This window comes from Girardinichthys multiradiatus, chromosome 15, assembly GCF_021462225.1.
Source record: "Girardinichthys multiradiatus isolate DD_20200921_A chromosome 15, DD_fGirMul_XY1, whole genome shotgun sequence".
NCBI lineage: Eukaryota > Metazoa > Chordata > Actinopteri > Cyprinodontiformes > Goodeidae > Girardinichthys > Girardinichthys multiradiatus.
Window position 1 is genome coordinate 4,016,076 of NC_061808.1, and position 25,572 is coordinate 4,041,647.

Genomic DNA, 25,572 nt, shown 5'->3' on the forward strand with positions numbered 1-25,572 from the left:
ATAATGCTGGATTATGTTTCATTGATGAAACATGTGAAGTATTCTTTTAATTTAGCCAACATCTTTATTCTGACTGAAAACAATATTTATGTTCGGAGTGGTCCAGCCAGAGTCACGCCTTGACTCCTACAGCGAACCTTAGGAAGAAGCAAAAGATTAGGGTGATGGCAAAGAGACCTTCCAACCTCAAAGACTTGGAGCTTCTTACCAATGGCAAATCATCAAAAGGCCAGTGGAAACATGCAAAAAGCGGCTCAGCAGTTATAAGAAGGGTTTGGTTAGGGCAATGCTGTTAAAAACTCTTCCACTGATTATTGAGAAGGGTTTTTTATAATTGACATGCCGTTTTTTGTTAGATCGGTCCATCCATCTTCGTTTCAAATGGATACACAGTCATTGTAGCCTTGCAGCAAGAAGGTTCTGGGTTCCACGCTTTCTGCATGGAGTTTGCATGTTCTCCCTGTGCATGCATGGGTTCTCTCTGGGTCCTCCGGCTTCCTCCCACAGTCCAAACACATGACTGTTGGGTTAATAGGTTTCTCTACATTGCCCTTAGATGTGTATGGTTGTTTGTCCTGTGTGTGTTGTCCTGCGATGGACTGGCGACCTGTCCAGGGTGACCCCGCCTCCCTAGTAGACTGCTGGAGATAGGCAGCAGCTTCCCTGCAACCCACCATAGAAGAAGCGATAGAAAATGACTGACTGACACAGTCCTCTGCTGCCATCTAGTGGCCATAATGTCAACATCTAATGAGTCTCATGGACAGATGCATCTTCTCTGTTCTATCATATGTTGTAAAATATCAGTCAAAAGACTGATAAAATATGTGATGTAACTGACAACAAGCAACATTCACAATATGCCAAGTTTTGGGATTAAGACTTGATATATTTGAGGACTGAAAATGAGGTGTGGATATGAGCCCCACTGCCCAGCTACATTTGCTGCAGTGCTACAGAGCAATGGACAGAATACTAAGAGGTCTGAAACCTGAGCATGCAGTAGTCTGGGAGGGGAGCTGAGGAAAACGATGCAACTATTTGTCTAATGCAGGATGTTCAACCACTCTGAAGTATAGTTTTATGCATAATCCTCTCCACATCAGTTCACAAACCAAATCGTAACAATCACATTAAGCATGACTATAGAACCCTGAAGGTAAAATGAACAGTACATCATCCAAGATTTGTTCAATGCAGAGATGCATAGATTTCTCTTTTTCCCAGCATAAAAATTATTAAAAAAAAAAAAAAAAAAAGGAACAAGCTGATCCGTTAGCATTTCTGTGTTTTGGCACATTAACTTATAAAAGAAAAGACAACAACAAAGCTGTTCAAATAGCTTTTTAAAAGATAAACTTTCATGTATAGAAAAAAAGCCAGATTTCTTTCTGATCTGGTTGAGATGCAAGGAAAGCAGACTCCCTGAAGGACAGACCAAAATGAAATGAGTTTCCCTTCAGGTGAAACTGATTCACTGAGGAGAAACAAACTGGGAAAACAGTGACAAGAAAACCTAACTTTAGAAGCAGAAGAAATGACTTGTTCTAAACTGCATTAAATTGACTTTAAAGACAGAGGACACAAAGCTGACGTGTTTGTTCAGGTGACAGTGAAGCCGAACACAAACCTTATAATATGCTTTGTTTTTGCAGAAGCACAGATCAGAAGACGTGGAATTTAAAGGCCATGATTGATACTGATTTCAGAATTTTTTTTAATAAAACCTCAGCTTTACAAAGACATTTAATCATGCTTCGATGCTCTTGTTGAAATTTATCCAAACATTTGAGATCTTTGTTAGTGATAAAAGGAATTTGTATTAAACATGCCTTTTATTTGAAAGCTGAAAGGCGCTCGCTCCAGTAAATGTTTCCTCAGGATAAACAAGAGAAGTCAAAGTCCTACAAGAAAACAGCTACATCATCCTACCATGCAAGGTGTAAAGTATTTGTATCAATAAGCAAACAGCAACCAGATTTAAAAATACAAATTTATTATTTACAAACTGTAAACTTCCCCAAACTGGCAAACAAAGCAGTAGAAAAATAAACACGGTTTGTGGCGTACCAGTTTAAATTCCCTCACTGATGAAGATCAGCTTTAACTCGTCTAGGTAAAATGAAAAGTACGTCATCCAAGATTCTTTCAATGCAGAGATGCATAGACTGCGCTTTTTCCCAGTATAAAAATGATTAAAAGAAAAGAAATAATGAACAAGCTGATCCTTTAGCATTTTCTCTGTTGTGGCACATTAACGTATAAAAGAAAAGACAACAACAAAGCTGTTCAAACCGCTTTTTAAAAGACAAACTTTCGAGTAATTTCCCTGCATAATCTCTGTTAATAAATCAACAGTAAATGTGTTAACGGTCTACTATAAAATATATTTAAAACGCACCCTTCTATGGATCAACAGTGGAAAAAATAGAAATGAATGAGTAAAACCATATCATCTCCATTCTGACTCGTGGAAATATTAAATGTTAGAAGTACAGTAAAAAAAGAAGAAGTTTAAGCGTTTATACCTTGACGTGTTTAGGTCCTATCAGGGTGAAACACATATGGTTCTGTTCAGAAGAACCAGTACGTTCTGATGGAACCAGTTTCAGATCTGTAAATCTTTCCCTTCTTTAGTTATAATCAGAAATGTACAGCGACAGGAGACCCAGAATTAAAATATTAAAATACTCTTGATTAAAAAAAAAAAAAAGAAGTACAGTAAATATGATGCTAAATAAGACATTTTATAACAATTTTCAGAAATCTAAACATCCTAACAGAAGCTGTTAAAACATAAGTTACCAACGACCAACACTGAGGAAAAAAAAAAAATGGTGAAATTTATTGTTTTTGTGGCTGATGTTGGTTTATTGCTGCATATTAAATTCAGATTTAGAATCTCTTGATTTCTCCAGAATTTACTCTTTCTTTATTAAACATACTGGATTTTTTTCTTTTAAAATAAAATACTTTTTTTCATTTTTATACACTTAGTCACAGTTACAGTTGAATCAAAAAGTACATCTTAATTCAGCTTGTCCTTTATTTCCAGCTGCCAGTTTTTCATCCCTCAGATTAAATTAACTGTCAAACAGAAACACGTTTCAGAACTTTCTTTAATCGTTTAGATAAAAGTTTCCATCTGATATACAATAACTGCACCATCTATGGGATGAAGCTCAGTGGTTTCACCTCTCCATTGTTCTGTTAGCACCAGAACCGACGTGACGGGCTGGGTCCGGAAGCTTCACCACCGAAGGCGGAAGCTGGCAAGGAGCGGAAGATGGTCAGACGAGTGGTGCTGATTGGGCAGGCCGTTGACTTCCTTCAGCTCTGACTGTCCGACCAATGACAGCCTGCCAAGCAGCTGGAGGCCCCGCCCACCAGGAAGTGAAGGGGATGCATTTATATCTTTTAGAAAGACGAGTAAAACTGTTACTAATGAGCAATTAGGGAAGAAAATGCAAATGCAGGTCATTAATATGAATTACTAATTTAAATATATTAATAACACACTAGTAATAATATTAAAAAGGAAAACTAAATGCAATCCTAACTTTACTTGGTGTCTGCGTGTGTGTGTGTGTGTGTGTGTGTGTGTGTGTGTGTGTGTACCCGAGCTGTAGAGGATGTAATCCACCGTCAGGGCTGTGCGTGAATGACACGTGGTGATCTCGGGTCGACCGTCGGGCATCAGGCGGTGCCGATAAGACGACTGCAGCTTCAAGCTGTGCTCGATCCTTGAGCTGCACGACGTTAAAGAGAAAACTGTCTGTAAATTAGTGCTTTTTTTTAGGACTTGCAAGCTTGATTGTGTTTAAGTGTGATAAATGTAATCTGGCATCCAGTCAGAAGAAATAGAGGGTCACCTGTTGGATGCAGCAGAGGCTTTGGTGGCCAGATCTTCTACAGTCAGATGAGACATTTCTCCTTCAACAGCTGACAGACAGACAGAGAAAGAGTGATGAGGTCAAACACAGTTTGTTCTCCAGCACAAGCAGAAGCACAGTTTTAACCAAGTTCGAATTTTGACTGAAACCGAATGAGATCTTTTCAGAGAAGATGTTCTGGTCTGAAAGGTGAGAAAGCAGAGCGAGGATGAAGGTGAGCTTCACCTGTGGGGCTGCTGGGAAAAGGCTCATCTGTGCGTTTGCTCTCATACTGGCACCGGTGACTGATTCCCAGACTGTGGGACCAGATTGGAGAAGTTAGGGTACGGTGACCTTTTGGACTCGTTTCCTGACCCGACACCTACACAAGCATTAAAAAAAAAACCCATCAGGCTGTTCATTTTTTTGTATTACTCCACAAACTTCAAGAAGCCAAACCACAGCCAAACATTTTTAGAATTTGATATGTGAGGAAGAAAAATGTTCTAGTTTCTCCATTTATTGAACTGGAAACTTTATTTACTGAACCTGAAACCAATACATCTGAATTAGAAGGAGGTGTGTAAGTCTCACCATCCCGATCTGCATCCCTTGGTATTCCAGACAGCCTGTGGTCAGGAACCTGTACAGCGGACTCCACGGTGCAGAGTTAAAATCCCCACAGAGGACCACTGGGTTGTTGGACCCGTCAGGGAGGCGGGACAGCCGGCCGATCTCAGCCAATAAGATTGCCAGCTGAGCCAGTTTGATATCACCTCGGCGAGGGTTGTAAAGCAGGTGAGTGTTGGCCACACAGACGAAGGAGGATGGATCGGACTGGATGACACCATTGTTGGGTTGCAGCAGTACGACCATTCCTACGTTGTCCCGGTCCAGGAGGGCGTCACCGTGCCGGTAGAACTCCACCGGGGTGGAGGAGAGGAGGGAGAAGCGGGAAGGCTTAAAGGTCAAGGCACAGCCGTCTGGTTTCGTTCCTGTCCGCTTTTTATATTCACACTGGTAACCTTAAAACACACACACACACAGGTACAGGTGGTAAACACAAGTTCATTTTCATTAAAAAACTTTTTCTATGCATTTAACACGACTTCCTGACTCTACATGTCAGTTTTAGGCTTTGTTTAAATGCTGTCATTGGCTGATGTGATACGATTAGTTCAATAATTAAAAACAAAAACCGTTTCAATAGAGAAGCTTGAAGCACGAGGCGCTGGCATCAAACAGAAGCAGATTTCTGCAGAGAAGGCGTCTAATCTGAGCACAGTAACATACTTACGTGGTCCTACAGAGCATATTAGTAAGAAACCAAGCAGAACAAAATATGTGACTGAAAATAAGGAAGGCTTCTCTTAAATTAAAGTTATACTCTTTATTCCACACCTTTTGCCCAGTCAAGACATTTAGAAAAATGATCAATAAAAGCTGCATGTGCTTTAGTGAGGTAATGGTTGTACATGATACACAACATACAGTAAAATGTTCGGGGCACGCTTTAACAAAACCACAGTTTATCAAAGTGTTCATGATATTTAATCATAGCTGCAATGCGAAGTGCTTCCATTGGGACCAACATCACTGACTGATCTACAGCCTTACAGGCGGCTTATAATGGGAAGTTATGAAGCTTGATGTTAGTAGAAAGATGGTCCATCTAGTATGCATGATCAGCCAATCAACATTAAATATTCATGTTCTGACTCGGACTGTGTCCATCTTTAATGTATAACAACCAATCTGCCGGTTTAAACTAGTTTTCTTCAGAACTGCTGAGTTTAGAAGCTGACGTTTGTCCATTTTACTGCATATAATCATCAACACAACAGTAGATATTGTAAATGCATATTCAGTATTTCAGTATAAGTGGCACAAAGTTTAGATGAAGAATTAGTACCTAAAGCCTGTAGAGCTGGCTTGATCTGGTTCTCATAGTGGTCCTCCTGGACCTCCTGAAGACACAGAATCTATGACAGAGAAACAAAAAGGTTTTCTTCATCTTTTTACTCTGTTTTCAGCTGTTCTGAGGCTTCTTCAGTTCCTGTATATAAGCTTTGAAGACCTTTAATTCACTGAAGTCCAGTTCAGAAAAGAAGAGAGTCAACCGGTCCGTCTGGTATCACACCATCAGAAGAGCAGGTGTGGCGCCGTGCTGTGAAATATTAAAACATGTTCGACCACATTTCTGTCCAGGTGAGGCCTCATAGCTCAGTGGTTAGAGCACTGGTCTTGTAAACCAGGGGTCGCGAGTTCGAATCTCGCTGAGGCCTGCTAGCTTTTTAATTTAGACCTAATTGTGGATTTCGTACATTTTTAGATCGATACGAATGTCTCATGTTTTGGCAGAAAACAGTTATAGGGTAACAGCACCAAACAGCCTCTATTTTACAACTAATCCCTTCAATAAAATCTCAGTTCACACAATCCTGTGAAAAATCTGTTTTAAAAGTCAAATATGATCTAGGCTGTATTCACACTTACCACTTTTGGTCCGCTTTAAACGGACCAGAGTTTGTTTCCCTCCTTGGTCCGGACCAAACAACCGGACCGAGACCCACTGTTTGAGGTGGTCTCGGTCCGCTTCCAAATGGACTCTGGTGCGGTTCGCTTATGGTCTGAATACAAACCGGCCCCGATCCGAACCAACTGATAAAAGCGTACGTCTCTTTGGACTTAACAAGCCACCGTAGCCGGTAGCAAAGGTGTGTGTTGTAAGGTAATCATACCTGATAAGCTGTGTGTTGCTTAGCAACGCCACTGGCTCGTTGTGGGACACGTAGAGAACGTCGGCGTTCAGCACGCGTTCTCCGACGGGGTTCCAACATTATAAATGGAAAGTCTGTGTTGAATGAGCTGCTCTTCAGCCTCACAATAATATTTCAGCTGTAATAACAGCATAAATATGCAGAACAGAGGAGCAGCTCGTCTACAGATGTTTTCCTAAATGTCCGGGTCTGTGCTCTGTCCCGCCCCGTCATTTCTATCCAATGGGAACAATGATCGGGTGGCATGGCTTTGTTTACAAGTAATAGTTCACTTGTAAAAAGTACAATGTGAAAACAAACTGCACCAAATGGAAAAAATAAAGTTCGCTTTTGGTCCGGACCAAACAAGTGGACCAAAGGACTTTCCTGGTATGAATACACCCTAAAAACAACAAATATATGAATTATTATCTGAGGAACAAAATGCCACCTGCTAAATAAGGTAAGAAAATTTTGACCTAAAAGCATCGAGAGCATTCATTAATTTTAGTTTGTATTCCAACTTTTCTTTACTTCATCGTGTCACTGCAGTGTACTTTCTTATGTTTTTTATAAAGCTGAAATGTGCTACATGCCAAATAAGAGATGGAGACCTCGGACCTGGACTAAATGCGCGTGTTTTATTTTCTAAAAATAAAACTTCTCTGGCATTTTAGGCCTAGTTAAAGCAACACAGCTACAGCAATTTATTAGGCATTCTCCAACTTTGCCCCTTAGAAAATGGAGGAAGGAAAAATGTCTGGAAAATGTTCTTCCTTATCCAGACCTTCAGACTGAACCAGAACCACGTTTAAACACTTTAGTATGACCAGACCACAGGATGTGACTGGCAGTAAAAGCAAATGCAGCTTCTACCGTAGAGTTTGTTAGTTGATCAAGATGATCGTCTCTGCTTTATCTGGAGATGTTATGTACTTTCAGGGTGTTTCATGTATCTCACGGCCAACTGCCTCCGCCACAGCAGACAGGTGTGTCATTTAATTAGTCATCATTCACGTTTCATCACAGGTGAGGCCTCATAGCTCAGTGGTTAGAGCACTGGTCTTGTAAACCAGGGGTCGCGAGTTCAAATCTCGCTGGGGCCTGAATTGTTTTTGTCTCAATATTTTTATTTAGCCACACTTTAATAAGGAAACATAACTTCATTGTGGAAGCTAATAGAGGTTTCCAGTTGGGATTCCTATTGTGTCTGGAGGAGAAATGCAGGAAAGAAGGTCTTTAGTACGAGTAAAGGCTGCAACTCCGCTGGGGAACCAGGAAAAGGAGAAAGACAAGGAAGGAGGACCATCATGGAAAGCTTCATGCAGCTCTGCCTGATATGGTGAGGAAAAAGCTGGTTGGCCAGAATTATTTGGGAAATTAAGTAATTGCTGCCAACAGGGCATCATTTATTATTTATTTCATGGAATCAGATTAAAATGCATTTTAACTTGTGCATCTATCCCAACTACAAAAGATTTTCCCTTTCCAGGTCGAATTCGTTGTATGCATCAAATCAAAGATTCTCTATAGACAGAACTTTTTTATTACTTCAGAGCAACAGATGTTGGTAAAGATCCCCATGATTTCAGACATCATGGAGATAAAGAATAAGGTTTTATCTCATCGACTCACGTCAGGGTCGTGCTGCTGGATCTCAGCCAGCAGGTTGGGCAGCCGGTACTGCCAGGGCAGCACGCCGGGGTCACAGTGCCGGTACAGGTAGGCGTTGTCCTGCAGCAGCTCCTGAGACAAGATGTTGTAGGACATCACTGAGAAGTCAAAGACTGTGCTGTCCCCTGGTGGCTGGGGTTCAGTACTGCAAGTCTCCCAGTGTCTCTGAAGACCTGAAGAAAAGGACATTTTATTTTTTATGCTTACCAGCTTAAATGCACAAAAACCAGTTTTCATCTACAAACATGAACTCGCCAGGGGCAAGAAATGTAGAAAAAAAAAAAAAAAGACACCATCAATGACAGATCAACCATTCGTTCTAATGGTTAGAATCAACTCAGGATAACAGAATTTCTATATTCATCCATATATACATGGAGACACGCAGAACAAGCCTCCAGTCAGGACTCGAACCCAGGACTGGACAGGCTGCATTGAGGAATGAAGGTTGCGAGCTCTGCCACTACGCCACGCGCCGCACCTGACAGTGAGAGGGTCACCCACGGTGCAGACGTGACTCAGAGGGTCGCGTCTGCACCGTCTATAATAAGTGGTGCAACAACCTCTGTATTTGTAAATACCTGCAATCATTGTCGTACGTAAGTTATTTTATTTTTACTACTTGTTTTTGCACCTTGTTCTTTGATTGCACATTTTTTCATTACAATCTTCACCCTACTTGTGTATCACTAAGAGCTGCTGTAACGAGTTAATTTCTCCATTGTGAATAAAGTCTATCTTATCTTAATTTTCATGGGGATAAAGGGCATTTTTTTACCATTGGAAGAAGAGGAAACATACATTTGACAGGCTGCGAGGCCCCAGCTGATGGCGGTTGTGTTTCTGGTTGCTCCCCCTGCCGCTGGTTTGGATCTTGAGTTGCATTGGAAGGCTGGGATTGAAGCCTTGTCCATCTCTCTGCTTCAGAACCTCCAGCCATCTGAGGTTCTTCTGACCGAGATCTGTTCCTTTGAAGGCTACTCAGCTCCTCAGCAGCCTTGCCTTTGAACCAGGGATTAGGTTTATGCACCGGAGCTGGGTCCGGCTCAGATGTGGATTTGGGGAGTTGAGTCCTGGATCCAGCAGGCTGCGAACATTGATTTGGAGTTCTGTCTCTACCACCTTTTCTCTCACCTTTAGTCCTTTCTACAGCCTTATCTATGCTGTTGTCCCTTCTACATACTTTTTCTGCTCCGGTTGTTGGTTTATTCCTGATTCTGGAGTTCTGGTTCGTTGGAAGGCTGCCGTCCCTTCTGAAATCTGATTGATAGTGCTTCTGCTTAGACTCTCTCTCCTTGGCTTGGCTCCTTGTTTCCCTTGATCCTCCACCCCTGTGTGAAACCTTTTCCTGAACACTCGTCCTCTCCTCTCCACTTTTCCACCGTTTGTTTGGAGGCTCTCTGTCAGGACGCTCCATCATGAGACCCACGAAGGTGTGTAGTGACTGCGGACCACCAGCATTAAAGCTACCAGGCTGGGTGTTAAAAGAGTTGAATGTGTTACCAGTGAAGATTGGACGAACCAGTGGGCGAGGTGGGGGGAGTCGAGGGGGCCAGGGTGGAAATCTGTGGCCTGACGACCATGGATGAGAAGCAGGGGTGAATGGTTGGTGTTTGGAGGAGGCCCGACAAAGAGCAGGATGCCCTCTGGGATGAAAGGGGGAACTGAAGGAGCTCAGCCGGCGAAGGAACATGGGAGGGCTGGAAAAAAAACATCAGAAAGTTCATGCAGATTAACTTGCTGGAGCAGATGGAAAGACTCATTCCAAACCTTATCAATAAAACGCAAACAAGAAATCCTTTAGGTAGATAAGAAGGTTCCAGGAAATTACGTTTGGTGAAAAGTTGTTTATTTTGTTACAGCATCCAACAAAAGGTAGGTTATTGTGTCAACTGGCTTAAAAGTTAGGCCAATATTTGCTAACGTTTAAATATTGACCTTTGATTATTGGCATCCTCAGCTGGTGGCCAACAAGTTATATCAGTGACCAGCAAGATTCTTCTGGCTGTGTAGACAGTAAAGTGTGAAACATGAGACAACATCTGTTGGATAAACATTTTCAGACAGAGCCAAGCTGTTGGTGAGCAGGACACATACGTCTGTGTGCTACTGGAAACACAGCAAACCTTGGATCAGCTGCAGCTTCTGAGTAGTGAGCAAGTAGTTAATATGGAATATTGGAGATCGGCTGCCCTGAGTTGTAAATATCGGCACCGGCAACAGAAAGCCTTGCAAACCCACCCATCCATTTTCTATACCCGCTTCTTCCATACAGGGTCACGGGGGAGCTGGTGCCTATCTCCAGTGGTTTAGGGGCAAGAGACTGGCAATGGTTGCCAGTCCATCGCAGGGCAACACAACGGGCAAACAACCATGAATACACCCATTCATATCTAAGGGGAATTTAGAGAGACCAATTAATCTAACAGGTTAAACTTCACAGTCCAAAAACTGTGGGAGGAAGCTGGAGTAAACCCACACATTCACAAGGAGAACATGCAAACTCCATGCAGAAAGACCCCTGGCTGGGAGTTGAACCCAGAACCTTCTTGCTGCAAGGCCACAGTGCCACCGTGAAACACAACTCATCCCCGAAAATGTTTGAATCAGGAAAATGTTTGATGTGGGATTTTGTTTTTCGCACAACAGAAAATATTTCATTAAATAAACTATAAAAAAAATAAAAAAGTACTTTGAAATAAAAACAATACCTATAAAGGACCACAGGGTAGGGGAATAAAACTGAAGGACCGGTGAATGAATATTAAATTTGGTGTGTCTTTACCAAAAATGAATCGGAGGTCATTTCCTTGTACGCTAAAACAAGCAGCAACGTCTCGCTGGTGATGGAGACCATTCAGATGACTTACATGAACTGCTTTTCATCATGCACCGATTTTCAAAGGAGAGAGATTTCCCAGTATAGATTGAACAAGGCAAGGCAGATATTCACAAAAAGTAAATTATTGACTAAAGTTATTGGATGACCAATATGAAAATATAGATGTAAATACAAAAGTATATGAAGTATCCAGTTAGCTAAACAAAAAGGCTATTTTTTATTTCCCTCTTTAACCCAAATAAAGAAAGAAGCCAAATATGAACAGGTTAAAATTAGGGCTGAACAATGAATAAAAATATTGCAATGATGATAATATTAGTAAATATTGTGATGATATCAGTTGCAATTTATGCCCATTTTCTTCTTTACTTCCTCGTCTGTTCTTCCATCACTCTCTGACCTTTAGCATTTTAAACAATGCCATTAGTGTCCGATGGGAGCATCTGTTACAGAGAGACTCTGTCCAACTGGCTAAATATACATTTGCATGTAAAATGCAAGTTCGTAACACTAGGAACAGATTAGCCAACAGCTACTGCACTCTAAACAGTCCTTTGACATATGGATATTGCATACACTGATGTTGCAATAATGATGAATTTGCCATATATTGGAAGCCAGATTGTTCACTGCTGGAGATGCAGATTTTCTCTGACTGATTCCACTTTTCACTTTTGAGGTTAGGACCGACAAATTGAATTTTGTTTTGAGCTATTCTGCTTTTTTATTCTAAGGACTATAAAACATAAAAAAGAGAAAGAAAGTTATTTGTTGTTAGTAATAGTTTTAAATCCAACAGAAAAAGAAGGAATTACAAGTTTGTCCACCGTTTATCCATAAAAGTACATCTCCTAAGCTTTTGTGTCATTATTTTGAAACTCAAAGTGAACACGGCGCGATTTCTTGTTTGGGTGTAAATACGTAGGAAACAAATATGACTAGAAATAAACGATCAGAATCGATCAAGGAAAGAAACTGGTCGATTACGAGCACTGGCCGACTAGCTGGTTAGCCGCTATCTATTACTTTGGCTGCGTTTTATTTTGATCTACTTGAAAATGGCATGTTTAACTTCAAACCTAATAGTTATAAAAGGTGGGATCATTAGTATGAACAAGTAATAACAACTTGTAATCAATGAAAACAAAGCGGGGCTAACATGTTTGGCTAGCAGGAACAACACATGTTTGGCTAGCAGGAACCTCATTGAAAACAAAGTGCCTCTCCGAACAGCTAGCTCACATTAGCATACCTGTCTTCCGGGGTGAAAGTGACATTTTTTAATTTGGGTCTCAAGTACATTCGGATAAAATATTAAAAACGAACATCCTCGGCGTGTATTTTCTTAAAATCAGCACCAAAAACAAACCGCAGTTCACGTCCCTAAATTATGACGTAAGCAACCAGCGATGCCTTCAAATACACAGGAAAGGTTCGGCGTTATTCTAATTTGATAAATAAGATGTAGCTTTAAATGTGCTAAAAGTACAAGGTATTTCAATAGTTTCAAAATGTTACGCAAACAGAAAACATCAAGCCAACTCTTAAAAGATTCAAAAACATTTTTACCTGTATTCCCCATGTTTTCGGTGAGTGTACATCGTATTAAAAACTTTAAATAAAGAAGGAAACTACTATGCATCAAATAGAAATGAAATAAAAATGAAAGAAGTCAATCACTTTGGAGAAACACCCTTGAATGATTTAACTGCAACTATAACATCATTTCTAAAGTTACGCGAAGGTAACGCCAGTTCTGGCGTCTTCTTCACTTTTAAAGCCTGGGAGTTGTAGTCCACCTCGGCCGTTGGCTTGTTTTAACTCATATAGCTTCATAGGAAAAGTAAACTACATTCTCGACGGTACGGCGAGAAAAAGGCACGGACAGCGAACAATCAATTCATTTACAGTCCAGTAAACCAGCCTGAAATGTCTGGATTGTATAAACAGAAAAACGCGTAGATAATTTTACTGATGTTGCGGTTTTTGTACAGAAAAACAAACTAGTTTGATTAAGGTGATGTCAAACTAGCTGCGTAAAGAAAGGTCACTGTACTTACGTAAAGGCGACTCTCTCCTCTGGAAAACAGGGATGCAGTTCGGCTCGAAAAGATAAAATGTCAGCTTTTACTCTGTGACATGTTATTCGGTTTTTGGTCTTAAAAACCCAAAGTGAGGCCGCCAGGTTCGGGTTAATGATTCGATGAGCGGGTGAAACGGACCGGTGGACCGGGAGCAGAATGGAGTCTGTACATACTGTACTCTGTCCCTCTGTGTTTCCCTCTCTGAAACCACTCCGCCTCAACTCAGATTATTGTGCTTCAGTTTGCAGGAAAGCAATTTCTCGCTATAATCTCCTACTCCCGTTAAAGAGCTCCTGCTGGAAGTACAAAAACACGGAGTTCTTTGGGTGAAAAACAGCGCCCACCACCTACTGCCACCCCTGGTAAAGATGGGTGAAAGCGAAGCAAAATAATTGCAATGCAAGATAATATTGGTGATCTGTGCATATTGTTTGAGTGGGGAAGAGTCCATTTTAATAAATGCATTTTTTAAATGATACACTTTTAAATATCTGGCTCTATGAGGACACCTTTAGCTGAATAGTTATTTTCTTGTAGCTATTTTTTGAATTTTGAAGATCCGCACACATCAGACTGGTTTAAATATGCGGATAATACAACTGTTGTGGTCCTCATCAGCAACAGTGAAGAAGGAGCCTACAGAGAAGAGGTTGGAAAGCTGGAAGCATAGTGCAGGAGAGCGACTTCAACCTAAATACCAACAAAACAAAGGAGATTATCCTTGACTTCAGGAAAATGAGGACAGTCCATCCAGAGTTGAGCATAGATGGTGAGCAAGTGGAAAGGGTCAACAGAGTCAAATTTTGGGAGGTCCACATCTCGGAGGATCTCATCTGGAGCCTTAACATCAAACAAGTGAGGAAAAAAGCCCAGCAGAGACTCTATTTCCTGAAACTCCGATGCTGTGGTCTGTCCAAGGAGCTGCTGACCAGATTCTACCGATGTACAATAGAGTCCATACTGACCTACTGTTGCACAGTGTGGTACTCTAATTGCACAGCAGCAGAGAAGAAGAACCTGCAGAGGGTTACCAAAAAGCACAATGGATCATTGGATTCCCTTCATCCAAGATTGAAGACATCTACTCAGCCCGCCTGGTCGAGCAGCAAAAAGCCAAAGAAGACCCTTAACACCCAGGACACTGTCACTTCACCACCCTCCCATCAGGACGAACGAGGGTACACGGGGCACGTACCAACCGGTTAAGAAATAGTTTCATCCCTTGGGCAGCGGGCAGTCTGCTAAATAATCTCTCTGAAGGGAAGCACAAGGGACAGTCAGGTAAAATGTCATAAGGGACTGTCATGATGACTGGACACAGACATACACTGACCTTTTAAGATACACATTTGTTTTGTTGTCTGACGTACTTGCTGCCAGCAAAATTTCATTGTATTGCCTTGTGCATGCGATGACAATAAAGTATATCTATCTATCTATCTATCTATCTATCTATCTATCTATCTATCTATCTATCTATCTATCTATCTATCTATCTATCTATCTATCTATCTATCTATCTATCTATCTATCTATCTATCTATCTATCTATCTATCTATCTATCTATCTATCTATCTATCTATCTATCTATCTATCTATCTAGTATATGTATACATATACTAGGGGTATACATATGTATACCCCAGGGAAACAGGAAGTAATACATCCCAGGTTAAAAGTTCCAGACATTCTGTTCAGTTTAAAAAGAAAAGATAACAAAAGGACACCAGTTACATTTATGTTATGAGATTTGTTAGCGGTGCCAATTATTGGGCAATAAAACATTTTTTATGTGTATATACACTGCTCAAACAAATAAAGGGAACACTTAAACAACACAATATAACTCCAAGAAAATCAAACTTCTGTGAAATCAAACTGTCCACTTAGGAAACAACACTGATTGACAATCAATTTCACATCTTGTTGTTCAAATGGAAAAGACAACAGGGGGAAATCTTTGGCAATTAGCAAGACACTCAATAAAGGAGTGGTTCTGCAGGTGGGGACCACAGACCACTTCTCAGTACCGATGCTTTCTGGCTGATGTTTTGGTCACTTTTGAATGTTGGTGATGCTTTCACACTCGTGGTAGCATGAGACGGACTCTACAACCCACACAAGTGGCTCAGGTAGTGCAGCTCATCCAGGATGGCACATCAATGCCAGCTGTGGCAAGAAGGTTTGCTGTGTCTGTCAGCGTAGTGTCCAGAGCCTGGAGTCGCTACCAGGAGACAGGCCAGTACACCAGGAGACGTGGAAGAGGCCGTAGGAGGACAACAACCCAGCAGCAGGACCTCTACATCCGCCTTTGTGCAAGGAGGAACAGGAGGAGCACTGCCAGAGCCCTGCAAAATGACCTCCAGCAGGCCACAAATGTGCATGTGTCTGCACAAACGGTTAGAAACCAACTCCATAAGGATGGTATGAGGGCCCGACATCCACAAATGGGGGTTGCAGGACGCTTGGTATTTGCCAGAGAACACCAGGATTGGTAAATTCACCACTGGCGCCCTGTGATCTTCACAGATGAAAGCAGGTTGACACTGAGCACATGTGACAGACGTGACAGAGTCTGGAGACAGCTTGGAGAGCGATCTGCTGCCTGCAACATCCTTCAGCATGACTGGTTTGGCAGTGGGTCAGTAATGGTGTGGGGTGGCATTTCTTTGGAGGGTCGCACGGCCCTCCATGTGCTCGCCAGAGGTAGCCTGACTGTCATTAGGTACCAAGATGAGATCCTCAGACCCCTTGTGAGACCATATGCTGGTGCGGTTGGCCCTGGGTTCCTCTTAATGCAGGACAATGCTAGACCTCATGTGGCTGGAGTGTGTCAGCAGTTCCTGCAAGATGAAGACATTGAAGCTATGGACTGGCCCGCCCGTTCCCCAGACCTGAACCTGATTGAGCACATCTGGGACATCATGTCTCGCTCCATCCACCAACGTCACGTTGCACCACAGACTGTCCAGGAGTTGGTGGATGCTTTAGTCCAGGTCTTGGAGGAGATCCCTCAGGAGACCATCCTTCGTCTCATCAGGAGCATCTCCAGGCGTTGTAGGGAGGTCATACAGACACATGGAGGCCACACACAATACTGAGCCTCATTTTGACTTGTTTTAAGGACATTACATCAAAGTTAGATCAGCCTCTAGTGTGTTTTTCCACTTTAATTTTGTGTGTGACTCCAAATCCAGGCCTCCATTGGTTAATAAATTTGATTTCCATTGATGATTTTTGTGTGATTTTGTTGTCAGTACATTCAACTTTGTACAGAACAAAGTATTCAATGAGAATATTTCATTCATTCAGATCTAGGATGTGTTACTTGAGTGTTCCCTTTATTTTTATTTTTTGAGCAGTGTGTATATATATATATATATATATATATATTAACTTTTTTCCTGCTGATTAAATGTGCTCCATTTAAAACTTGTATTTTCAAAAAGTGTGAGATTATGCTACTTAAATAAAGAATAATTGATCATTTAGATCAGTTTAAACATCTTTATCAGGAATACCAATGACTGAAGGTGCTGTACCTTGTACTCAATTTACCTTGCTGTCAATTTCTACAAAACATGCTGATAACGACTAATCTCAGGGCTTATTTTAAGTGAAAGAAGTCCTTCAATGCATTTCTTAAATATTGTAGTTTACTTTTACTGTTTTTGTGATAAAGGTCACTTTTTCTCTACAAACACATTTAAAGCTGGATCATAAGCTCCAAATGCAACTTTATATCTAATTAAGTTTACCTATTAGGGATCTTTTAAACAAACAGTGTTGACTAAGGTGCTGCATTCAGCAATACATCTCAACTCTAAGAGGTAAACATGACAAATAAGCGCCCAAAGTAGTTATGATAGTGGTGAAAGAAGCAAACACTACAGTTTTATTAACTTTTGTGTGCCAGCAACAATGGGCATTAAGGGCAGCTGATTGGCTTCAATCCAAGATCTATATCATGGGTCACAGTTCTAATCGCTTCTAGTTCTTTGAAGATTTCCTTAATATTTAGTAGAACATTTATCAATTTCTCTAAATCTGAAACAAATTAAATAAACTATTTCAAATATTTGAAATTCATGTTTTTAAATCATCATTACCCCTTTTTTAAAGTAGGTCCATTCTGTAAATAAATATGACTTCTGAGATATATTTTGTGTGTAAAAATGCAAGTCCTCTTGTGCACCACCTGCTGGTTTTTGGGGCCCTAAGCAACAGTTTGTTTGCTATGCCTTGGGCCGGCTCTGAATGCAGGCTCTGTTTGCTGAGCTCAGGTTGGATATCTCACAAGATTCAGGATAAACTGATCCCAGGACTAATTCACTTCCATTTTCTGTTAACTCTGCAGAAAACTCTGCATTTATGTTGGAGGTTTTTCTTCTTCTTGTACATGATAATACTGCTTACAGGTTGTACATATGCCACAGTCATTTCAAGAAAATAGAAAGAGGCATTAAAAAGCTTTATTTAGGAATCAGAGAGGATATCAAAATGATGCTGCTGCAGACGTCAAAGATGAACAAGATGAACTGAACCACAGCCGTAAGGTAGCGACACATTTGAAGTCAGTAGGTCAGCTGTAACCCCAGCTGTAATTACAGTCTAATAGGAATTAAAACATTTTCAACTAAAAACAAAAATCTTGTAGGATCAATTGTTAAAAAAAAAAAAAAAAGCTGAAATAACCTGGTTGCATAAGCCACACCTTTTTACTGATGCTTTGTGTTTACGGATACGCCTCTACCATCAATGACAGTGACTGATGAGCCTGAAAAAAGTTTCACTGGATTGTTTTCATATTTGCACATTTTCATCCTTTAGATAAAGCCACAGTTTGCAGAGAGGTTACAAAGGATCAAAATTAGTTTCAAAGGTATCAGTCAGAATAATTGTACAAACAATACATATATAAATATCATGGGACAGTTAATAATTGGACAGAATGTAGAACAGCGACATTAGTAAAAATCATTCATTTTCTATAACTAGTAAGAAGATGAGACAAAATCTGGTCAGGGAGGCTTACAGAGAGCCTAACTGCAAAGAAACTGGAAAAAGTGGTTTGGATTCTGTTCTACATATAGCAACAACTACATATTCTCCATATGTCTGGACTAAGAAGGACGGCTGAAAGGCGAATTTTCTTTCGTCTAAAGGATCAAATCAGCCTGGCTAAAATGTCGTAGAACCTCATTGGAGAAAATGTCATGGTCCGGTGGAACCTAACTATTGGCCACAATTCTTTAGAGTAATTTTTGAAAGAATACCATCTTGCACATTGCCAAAAGAATACCATGGCCACTAAAAAACATGGTGGTGGCTGCAACATGTCCTGGGGCTACTGTTCATGAAACCATAAACAGTTTTAAATGCCAGTCAGTTTCAGGTGTCTGGTAGAAAACTAAAGATAAAGAAGGATTTTTTTTATTCAGCATCACAGTTAGTCCAAACAAACATCTGAGTCAACAAAAAAAGCAAAAACAAAGCTTTCGAAGGTCTGGAATCGCAATATGACATAAAATATGAGGAGTTACTTGAAGAGGGCTGTGAACAAGAGATGTCCTAGTTGGTTAGATCTGAAGAACTTCCCCAAAGCAGAGTTGACAAATATTGTCAAGATCCAGGATGCTGATAAGACTCCAACCAAAGAAGACTGAACTCTAAAGTAAATCAAAAATTAGTTTAAGGGTGTGGATGCTTATGTCACCAGGTTGCTAGCAGCTTTTATTTTGTTTCAGTTTTAGATTTGACCCACAAACATTTGTGTTTGTTTTTAGTGGAACAGTATAGGGTATACATCATTTTAAATGTCCACATTGTTCTCAGTGAGTTCTGGAGGTGCTGTGAGGTTTCCTCCAAGTGGGACAATGCCAGACACCTCCAAAGGGAGGCACCAGGAGCAACCATGACCAGCTGGAACAACCTTATCTGACTCCTGTTGATGCAGAGGAGCAATGGCTCTACTTCCAGCTCCTCGTGGATCATGGAGGTCTTTGACTTTCTTTAAGGCAAAACCCAGAGACCCCATGGGTTAAGCTTATTTCAGTTGCTGGTATCCGGGATTTTGTTCTTTTGCTCTTGATTATTATCTCATGACGAAAGGTGAGGGTCAAAAAGTTGATGAAGACAAATAGAGACCGGAGCAGGGCGCTAATTCCTGGAAGGAAAGAATGCCCCAATCTGTCTAAATATCTCACACTCCACTCTACCATCACTCAGGAACAAAACACCAACATGCTGGAACTCTTCAGAAGTAAAATACTGTGCGGAAACATACTAAGAATGATTTTTATAGTAAAATTACAACACATTTGTAGAGAACGGAAATAATTCCACACAGAAGGAGCAAGCAACATGAAAATCTGGTAATATAAAGCTTCCAGGCAAGAAAACAAAAAACAAAAATGATATTACTTGGTATCAAACTGAATACAAATTTTGGCTGATGAATCAAAGAGAATAATTCAACTTGTTGTGAGGACATTCTTTAAAAGCCAACACCTGCGATGGTATGGTGGCGAATCGCTGCACATCAACATTGACGCAGAACAATGTAGGAATACTTCAGAACAGCACATGCTCCCTTCAAGATGATATCTAATAAAAACCTCTAATTTCAGCACTGAAAAGTAGAACAAATGCCTGAAAATTGGTTTTAAACAACAACAAAAAAATCAAGAAAATGTGGCAACATGACTAAAACTATGCAGATCATCCTCAGTTCATTTCAACGTTGTGGCAAAACAAGAAGTAACGCGACACAATAATAAAACGCTGATGATGGACTGAATCCTACAGGGACTCCATTTGCATGGTTGATGGCAATGAGTTATGAGGTAAACATGACCGGATACATTGTTTGTTTCCCCTCATCATAAAACGTTTCTGCCCAACTTTGACAGTGTGGGTTTTAAGGTGCACTTAGTTTCACTCTGAGGCAAACTGACTCTTTAATTCAACCCACATATTTTCCATGCATCTTTTTTTGCTGCAGTAATTTGACCCCTTGCAGCTCTTTTGTTTCCACCAGATTTCAGCCCTTTCACCCGTGCTCTTCATCAACTTTCTGTTCAATAATCCTCAGGTCAGTGCTGTGATCGCTCCCACACCTCCAGTTTGTGCAAGTGGACAGCTCAGCCAAAGCTCCCTGAGGTGGAGAGTCGGTGTAATAAAGCAGGTTTTCGGAGGTGGAGCATCACAAGGTCAGGAAAAGGGCACTTCCCATCTTTGTGTATATGCGCTCAGTTCGCAGGGACTGATGACCAGCATTCGGGATGAGTCCATGCCATCCAGAGCCATCTCAGAGTCTAAGCAGAACCGAGAGACAATATGCTCCAAGTGAGTCCCTGATTTCTGCCACCGCTGCAGGAAAAAAACAATAACAGGAAGGATTATGCAAATGTAATAATTTTCTTTTCTTTTTAGTTTTTTGCTTCTTTTTGCTTTTTTCACCCATCTCGTTGTTCACTCAGACACTGTGCTGCATTAAAAAGAGGATGGTATGAATACAGAAACCTTCATTTGCCTGAGACATTTCTGAAAAGGTCTTCAGTCATGCTCCACAGAGCGAGTCTGTGAGACGATACACCAATTTGCACATGTCTGACTATGACAAAGGTGCTGTCACTGAGTTTAGCATAAAAACAAAGAAAAAAACTGTTTTACAGATGCACACTAAAGGGCACAGAGAGCAACATAGGCACCATTTACAAAGGTTCAAACTTACTGTAAACCTCAGGACCACCTATCTATGAAAAATATGCAGTAATAAAGGACAAACATGCCTATCTTCAGTGGTCAGGTGAGAGGCAGGTCAACAGTCCATCACAGGGCAACACAGGAGAGACAACAAGGCACACACACACTCCTAAAAGCAATTTAGAGGCACAAACTGACCAATGAATTTCTGGATTATGGTTAAGAAGCTGGAGTACCCAGAGAAAACCCCACATGCAAGGGGAGACCATGCAAACTCCATGCAGAGAGACCCCGGACGAAGTTTTGAACCTAGGACCTTCTTGCTGCAAGACAACAGTGCAACCAACTGCTCCACCATGCTGCCCCAGAGTCTCACATGTTTCCTTAAAATCTCTTAGCACACAAAAGTGAAGAGTAACAAACATCAGACTTGACATCATCTGAAGAATTGTTTTAGTCTAACAAAAAAAAACTTTTATTCAAAAGGTCCAAATTCACAAATGTTAAAATTCTATGCTAAGGTTATAATCCAAAATGTTGGCATGACTTTTGGTGACTTTAGGTAAATATCTATTTGTGATGTCTTTCATTGACCACTAGATGGACCTCTCTTCTTCATGTAGCCTCTGTTTGTTTGACCGGATACCTAGTGTGAATCTCATTAATACTAAACTATCATGAGAATATGTCTTAATGAGGAAGACAGGAAGTGTCATAAAATAAATTATAAATATGAATAAATGCTGGATATGAGTTTGGCCTAGTTGCCCGTCTGTTTAAATGAACTATATTAAAATGTACTGAATGAAATTTGAATGTTAGATTTTCAGGTTAGTGTGGGAGTATATAGTATTAAATATAAAAGGACAAAATCTAAATCATATCCAGGCTTCATTTGAGTTTCACCGTCTGTCGGGATTTGTAGCATGCATGTTCTGATTGATGGAGTGTTGTGGAGTCTAAGGATCTGAGGCCCTGCAGCGCCACATACACACGCAAGCTTTGTCCTGTAAAATTAATATGGCTCTGCTGCAACTCTTTCAGGAGGACATGCTCGTCATCATGCAGCGACGGGCCGCAGAGCTTTTTAATTGAAAGAAAAAAAAGAAGGGAGGGATAATTAAAAGTAAATCAATTAGTATTCACCTCATTACCGACTGCTGCAGCAGTGCTGACATCAAATATGAGAGTAACACGTTGCATTACTCTCTCTTTATACAAGTCAGTGCACCTCTGGTAAAGTTCATCCCACCTTTGTTCCTTTTCAGAATGACCGTGGGGAGACGAGAGCATGTCTCATCATTCTTAGGTCATCACAGGGTGAAAGTGCAGGCCTGAAACCTCCTCCTTGGAGGGTTTTGCTCATATCAGAATTTCATGACTCCTACCTGGATTTTCTACTCAAGAGAAATTCTGTGGACTTGGATTTGCTTCTGGACATAGATAGAGCAAATGTAACTACATAACCAGAAGTGTGGGACAACAGGATGATTTCAAAATGAGAAGAGCACATCATCTACATAATGAGCAGGAAAACTTGAATTTAGCATTTATCCAGTAACTCATATAACATCTATTGATACCTTCCCCTCGGAACATTCTGTCATTTGGATAATTGTGAAACATAAATGTGCTTTGATCTAGACCATTTTACTGTAGCTCAGATTACATTTTTAGGGTCGTTGACCTTTGTTTCGGTCTCAAATCTCTAACAGGGTTTCTTCCAGGATTGCCTTAATTTTATTTCGCTCCATCCACCGTCCCATCAACTCTCAACTGCTTCCCTGACCCTGCTGAGGAAAAGCACCCCCATAGCATGATGGCGCCACCATTATGTTTCACCATGGAGATGGGGTGTTCAGGGTATGTTTTGCGTGTAGGATATAAAATTAAACTTTTACCTCATCTGACTAGAGCAGCTTCTACCACATTTATGCTGTGTGCTCTATATAGAAAACTACAAATGGGACTTGTCATAGGTTTCTTTCAACAATGGCTTCTTCCATGTAGAGCAGACTAAGAGTCGCTTCTCTGATTAAAGCTCTCCTCTAGGCTGTCTGTTTGTGTTTTAATTTTAGGTCTGCAGTTTTGCCATACTTGAGGTGATGGAATAACCAGGGATCTCTGAGATGTTCAAAGCTCGGGTTTTAGAACCTAACCCAGCTGTAAATGTATGCCTGAGCTGTGTTCCTTGGTCTTTATGATGCTGTTTGCTCCCTGATGTTCTTTAACAAATATTTGAGTCCTTTATAGAACAGCTGGATTTATGCTGAGATTAAATTACACAGATGTGGATTATTTTTGACTAATTAGGTGACATCAGAAGGCAACGGGGTGCACTAGATTTTATTCAGGGGTATCAGAGTAAAGGGGACAGAATATGAATGCACCCCATGCTTCCAGCTGTTTTTCTTATGCTCCAACCTGTATTGGTCTATCACATAAAACAGAAAAATCTAGCAAATCAAATAAAAAACAAAGCAAATAATTGGGTCATAAGATGGACCCTGTAGAACTTCACTGCATGCTAAAGAGTTAATTCAGCAAACTGAATCAGGAGCTTGACACCCTTGCTCCAGCGTTTGCTCCAAGGTGGATGAAAAACGGCACATTGTGAACTCTGTCAGCTTGATTCCTTCATGAGAACTTCTCCTTGATTCTCTAAAGTGAGATCGCTGAGACTGCTGTTTACTTCAGACAAGGTATTGACTGCTCAGGGCTACTCCACACAGTCCCCACAATGCTGAAGCAAATCTTTGATGTGCAAAATAAGTAACAGACTGAGCTCAAAGCCTCAGTGTGAAGATGACATTTTATACAGACACATTCTCTGTTTAAAGTGTGGTGAGACATTCAGATAATGATTGTATGTGAGATGTCTGGAACAAAATATTCTAATATCTTTTCTTCTATATGTTTGCAACATGCAGCTGTTTGCAGAATGTGTGTCAATCGTGTGTAAGTGCTGCAAGATGAGATGCTGCCTTGTGCTGCTGTCTGTTTTGAAAGAGATGTGAAATCTCAAAGTAACAACTTGTAGCTCTTTCTCATGATTTTAATGTTGCTTTAAAGGTGGAAGTGTTTTTGGCAATTAACTAATTCAGGTATCCTTGCTTTCCGCAGCTGCTATGATCTGTGAGGTGAAGGTTTATTATTGTAACATGCTCCAAAATTCCTCCTTTTTGCATGCTGCATCCTATTTCTTTTGGCTAAACCCTACAACAGTAGGCATTTGTAGACACAACCTGTGGTGCCATGACGTGTAGGAGAGCTGAAGTACACGTGATTCAAAGTGTTTATAAGCAGACATGTAATTTCACAAGGATGAATGTGACACTAAGTGCATGCTGCTTGATTTATGGAAATGAAATTGTATGCAGAGTACTTCTGAAGTTCAGTTAGTTCAGATAGTTTTTTAACAAATTATACTAGTTTTCTCCTCTTTCCTTCCTTGTTTAGTTCTGTCTCTTTGTGTGTAATTTTATATTTCTCCCTCTTGCTGTTTCTTTCCCTCTTTATTTTCCCTTCACTCTGCAGTTTTTCCTTCCCTCGCTGTGCTCCAGTCTCCACCTGTCAGCTCGGGGCTGTTTTCCTGGTGGATCATCGTTCTAATTAGCTATCATTGCTCTACTTCCTGCCTTCTGACACACACTCACACACACATTCAACCGGGACCTGCTGCAGCTCAGTGTTTGCATGTGTGTCAGCACAAAGGTTTACACATTTCATTTACATGACAGAGATGTGCTTCAGTGAGTCTGCTACAGATAGACACAAAACAAACACAGATGGAGGAGTTTATGAGTAATCCTGTAAGTGTGGAACGTGATCTTGGTCTCCCTCAGGTATGTAACACCTGCCTGGCTGAGCTGTGCAGGAGTTTGTGTTTGCATGTATAAAGATCCTATCATGCCCAACCCCAAACATCAACCCTTTGGTTCCTTTAGCTTTCTTCCTGCATCCTCTGCCTGCAGGGTCCAGTAGAAACGCCTCGTTTTGCTAATTGAGTGAAATGACCTGGAAATATTCAAGCAGCACCACAATGTGACAACATACCCAATGCTCTGCTTGTAGACCTTTTCAGTGCAGCAGGTGAAAAACATCTTTGTGGCTTGTTTCAAACAACGCCAAGCAAAGTATGAAGGAAAATATGTTTGGACACAGATTTTTTATTAACTGTATTTTTAATTCATTATTTTCTCCAAGGTTTTGGATTCATTTTCACTCTTTAGATTTAGTAAAAAATGTTTATCTTTTGTGTTTATTCTTGTCTTCTTCTCTCCAATACAGGGCTTTCCAATGTGGGGGTCGAGACCCCCCAGGGGGTCGTGAGATACTAAGTGGGGGGTCTCCAGATGATTTTCAGAATCAACTGATATGACCCCTGAGGTGTATGAAAGGCCAAAAGGGACAAAATTACATCAATAAATCATGAAATAAATGTGAAGGTCCCATAAAATAAATAAGTGTACAATTAAATAAATAAATGTACCATTAAATGTACCATTTGTTTATTAAATACAGTATTGAATAATTAAATATACCATTAAATAATGAAATGCACAATTGAGTAATGTCTCATTAAAAAAATTATAAACACCTTTTAAATGATGAAATTAAAATAATTAAATGT

General features: G+C 40.6%; 2 protein-coding genes and 2 non-coding genes across 9 annotated transcripts in view; 2 read left to right on the forward strand and 2 right to left on the reverse strand.

The window, feature by feature from the left end:
• Nucleotides 1–1,975: 1,975 nt before the first annotated feature.
• Nucleotides 1,976–13,602, reverse strand: angel2 (angel homolog 2 (Drosophila)). Of its 6 annotated transcripts, none has more exons than XM_047387715.1 (10): nt 13,208–13,602; nt 10,244–10,310; nt 9,107–10,005; nt 8,267–8,478; nt 5,785–5,854; nt 4,467–4,897; nt 4,119–4,254; nt 3,873–3,942; nt 3,619–3,749; nt 1,976–3,414 (listed from the first exon to the last, which is right to left on the reverse strand). In XM_047387715.1, the coding sequence occupies exons 3-10, from the start codon at nt 9,996–9,998 to the stop codon at nt 3,251–3,253; spliced, it is 2,106 nt and encodes a 701-aa protein (XP_047243671.1). In that variant the 5' UTR covers nt 9,999–10,005; nt 10,244–10,310; nt 13,208–13,602; the 3' UTR covers nt 1,976–3,250. The 6 variants fall into 6 exon arrangements, with proteins under 6 accessions (XP_047243671.1, XP_047243666.1, XP_047243669.1 ...); XM_047387710.1 differs by lacking the exon at nt 13,208–13,602 and adding an exon at nt 12,400–12,529; XM_047387713.1 differs by lacking the exon at nt 10,244–10,310.
• trnat-ugu lies at nt 6,085–6,157 on the forward strand. The gene has a single exon. It is a non-coding gene; the product is annotated as a tRNA-Thr (tRNA).
• Nucleotides 7,665–7,737, forward strand: trnat-ugu. Its single transcript has one exon. It is a non-coding gene; the product is annotated as a tRNA-Thr (tRNA).
• A 4,080-nt stretch (nt 13,603–17,682) lies between the features above and the next one.
• Nucleotides 17,683–25,572, reverse strand: part of galnt14 (UDP-N-acetyl-alpha-D-galactosamine:polypeptide N-acetylgalactosaminyltransferase 14 (GalNAc-T14)) — a 252,154-nt gene continuing 244,264 nt past the window's right edge. The window contains exon 15 of the mRNA XM_047387717.1: nt 17,683–20,603. Within this exon, the coding sequence (XP_047243673.1) occupies nt 20,445–20,603 (159 nt within the window). The 3' untranslated portion in view covers nt 17,683–20,444. The remainder of the gene's footprint in view (nt 20,604–25,572) is intronic.

Bases quoted from the DNA above. Each gene is read 5' to 3' on its own strand.
- angel2 (XM_047387710.1), bottom strand. From the start codon at position 12,424: ATGTCACTTTCACCCCGGAAGACAG. The intron at 4,898-5,784 runs GTACTAATTCTT...GTGTGTTTTAAG, and splicing joins GCCAGCTCTACAGGCTTTAG to GTTACCAGTGTGAATATAAA. The intron at 4,255-4,466 runs GTGAGACTTACA...ATGCTTGTGTAG, and splicing joins AAGGGATGCAGATCGGGATG to GTGTCGGGTCAGGAAACGAG.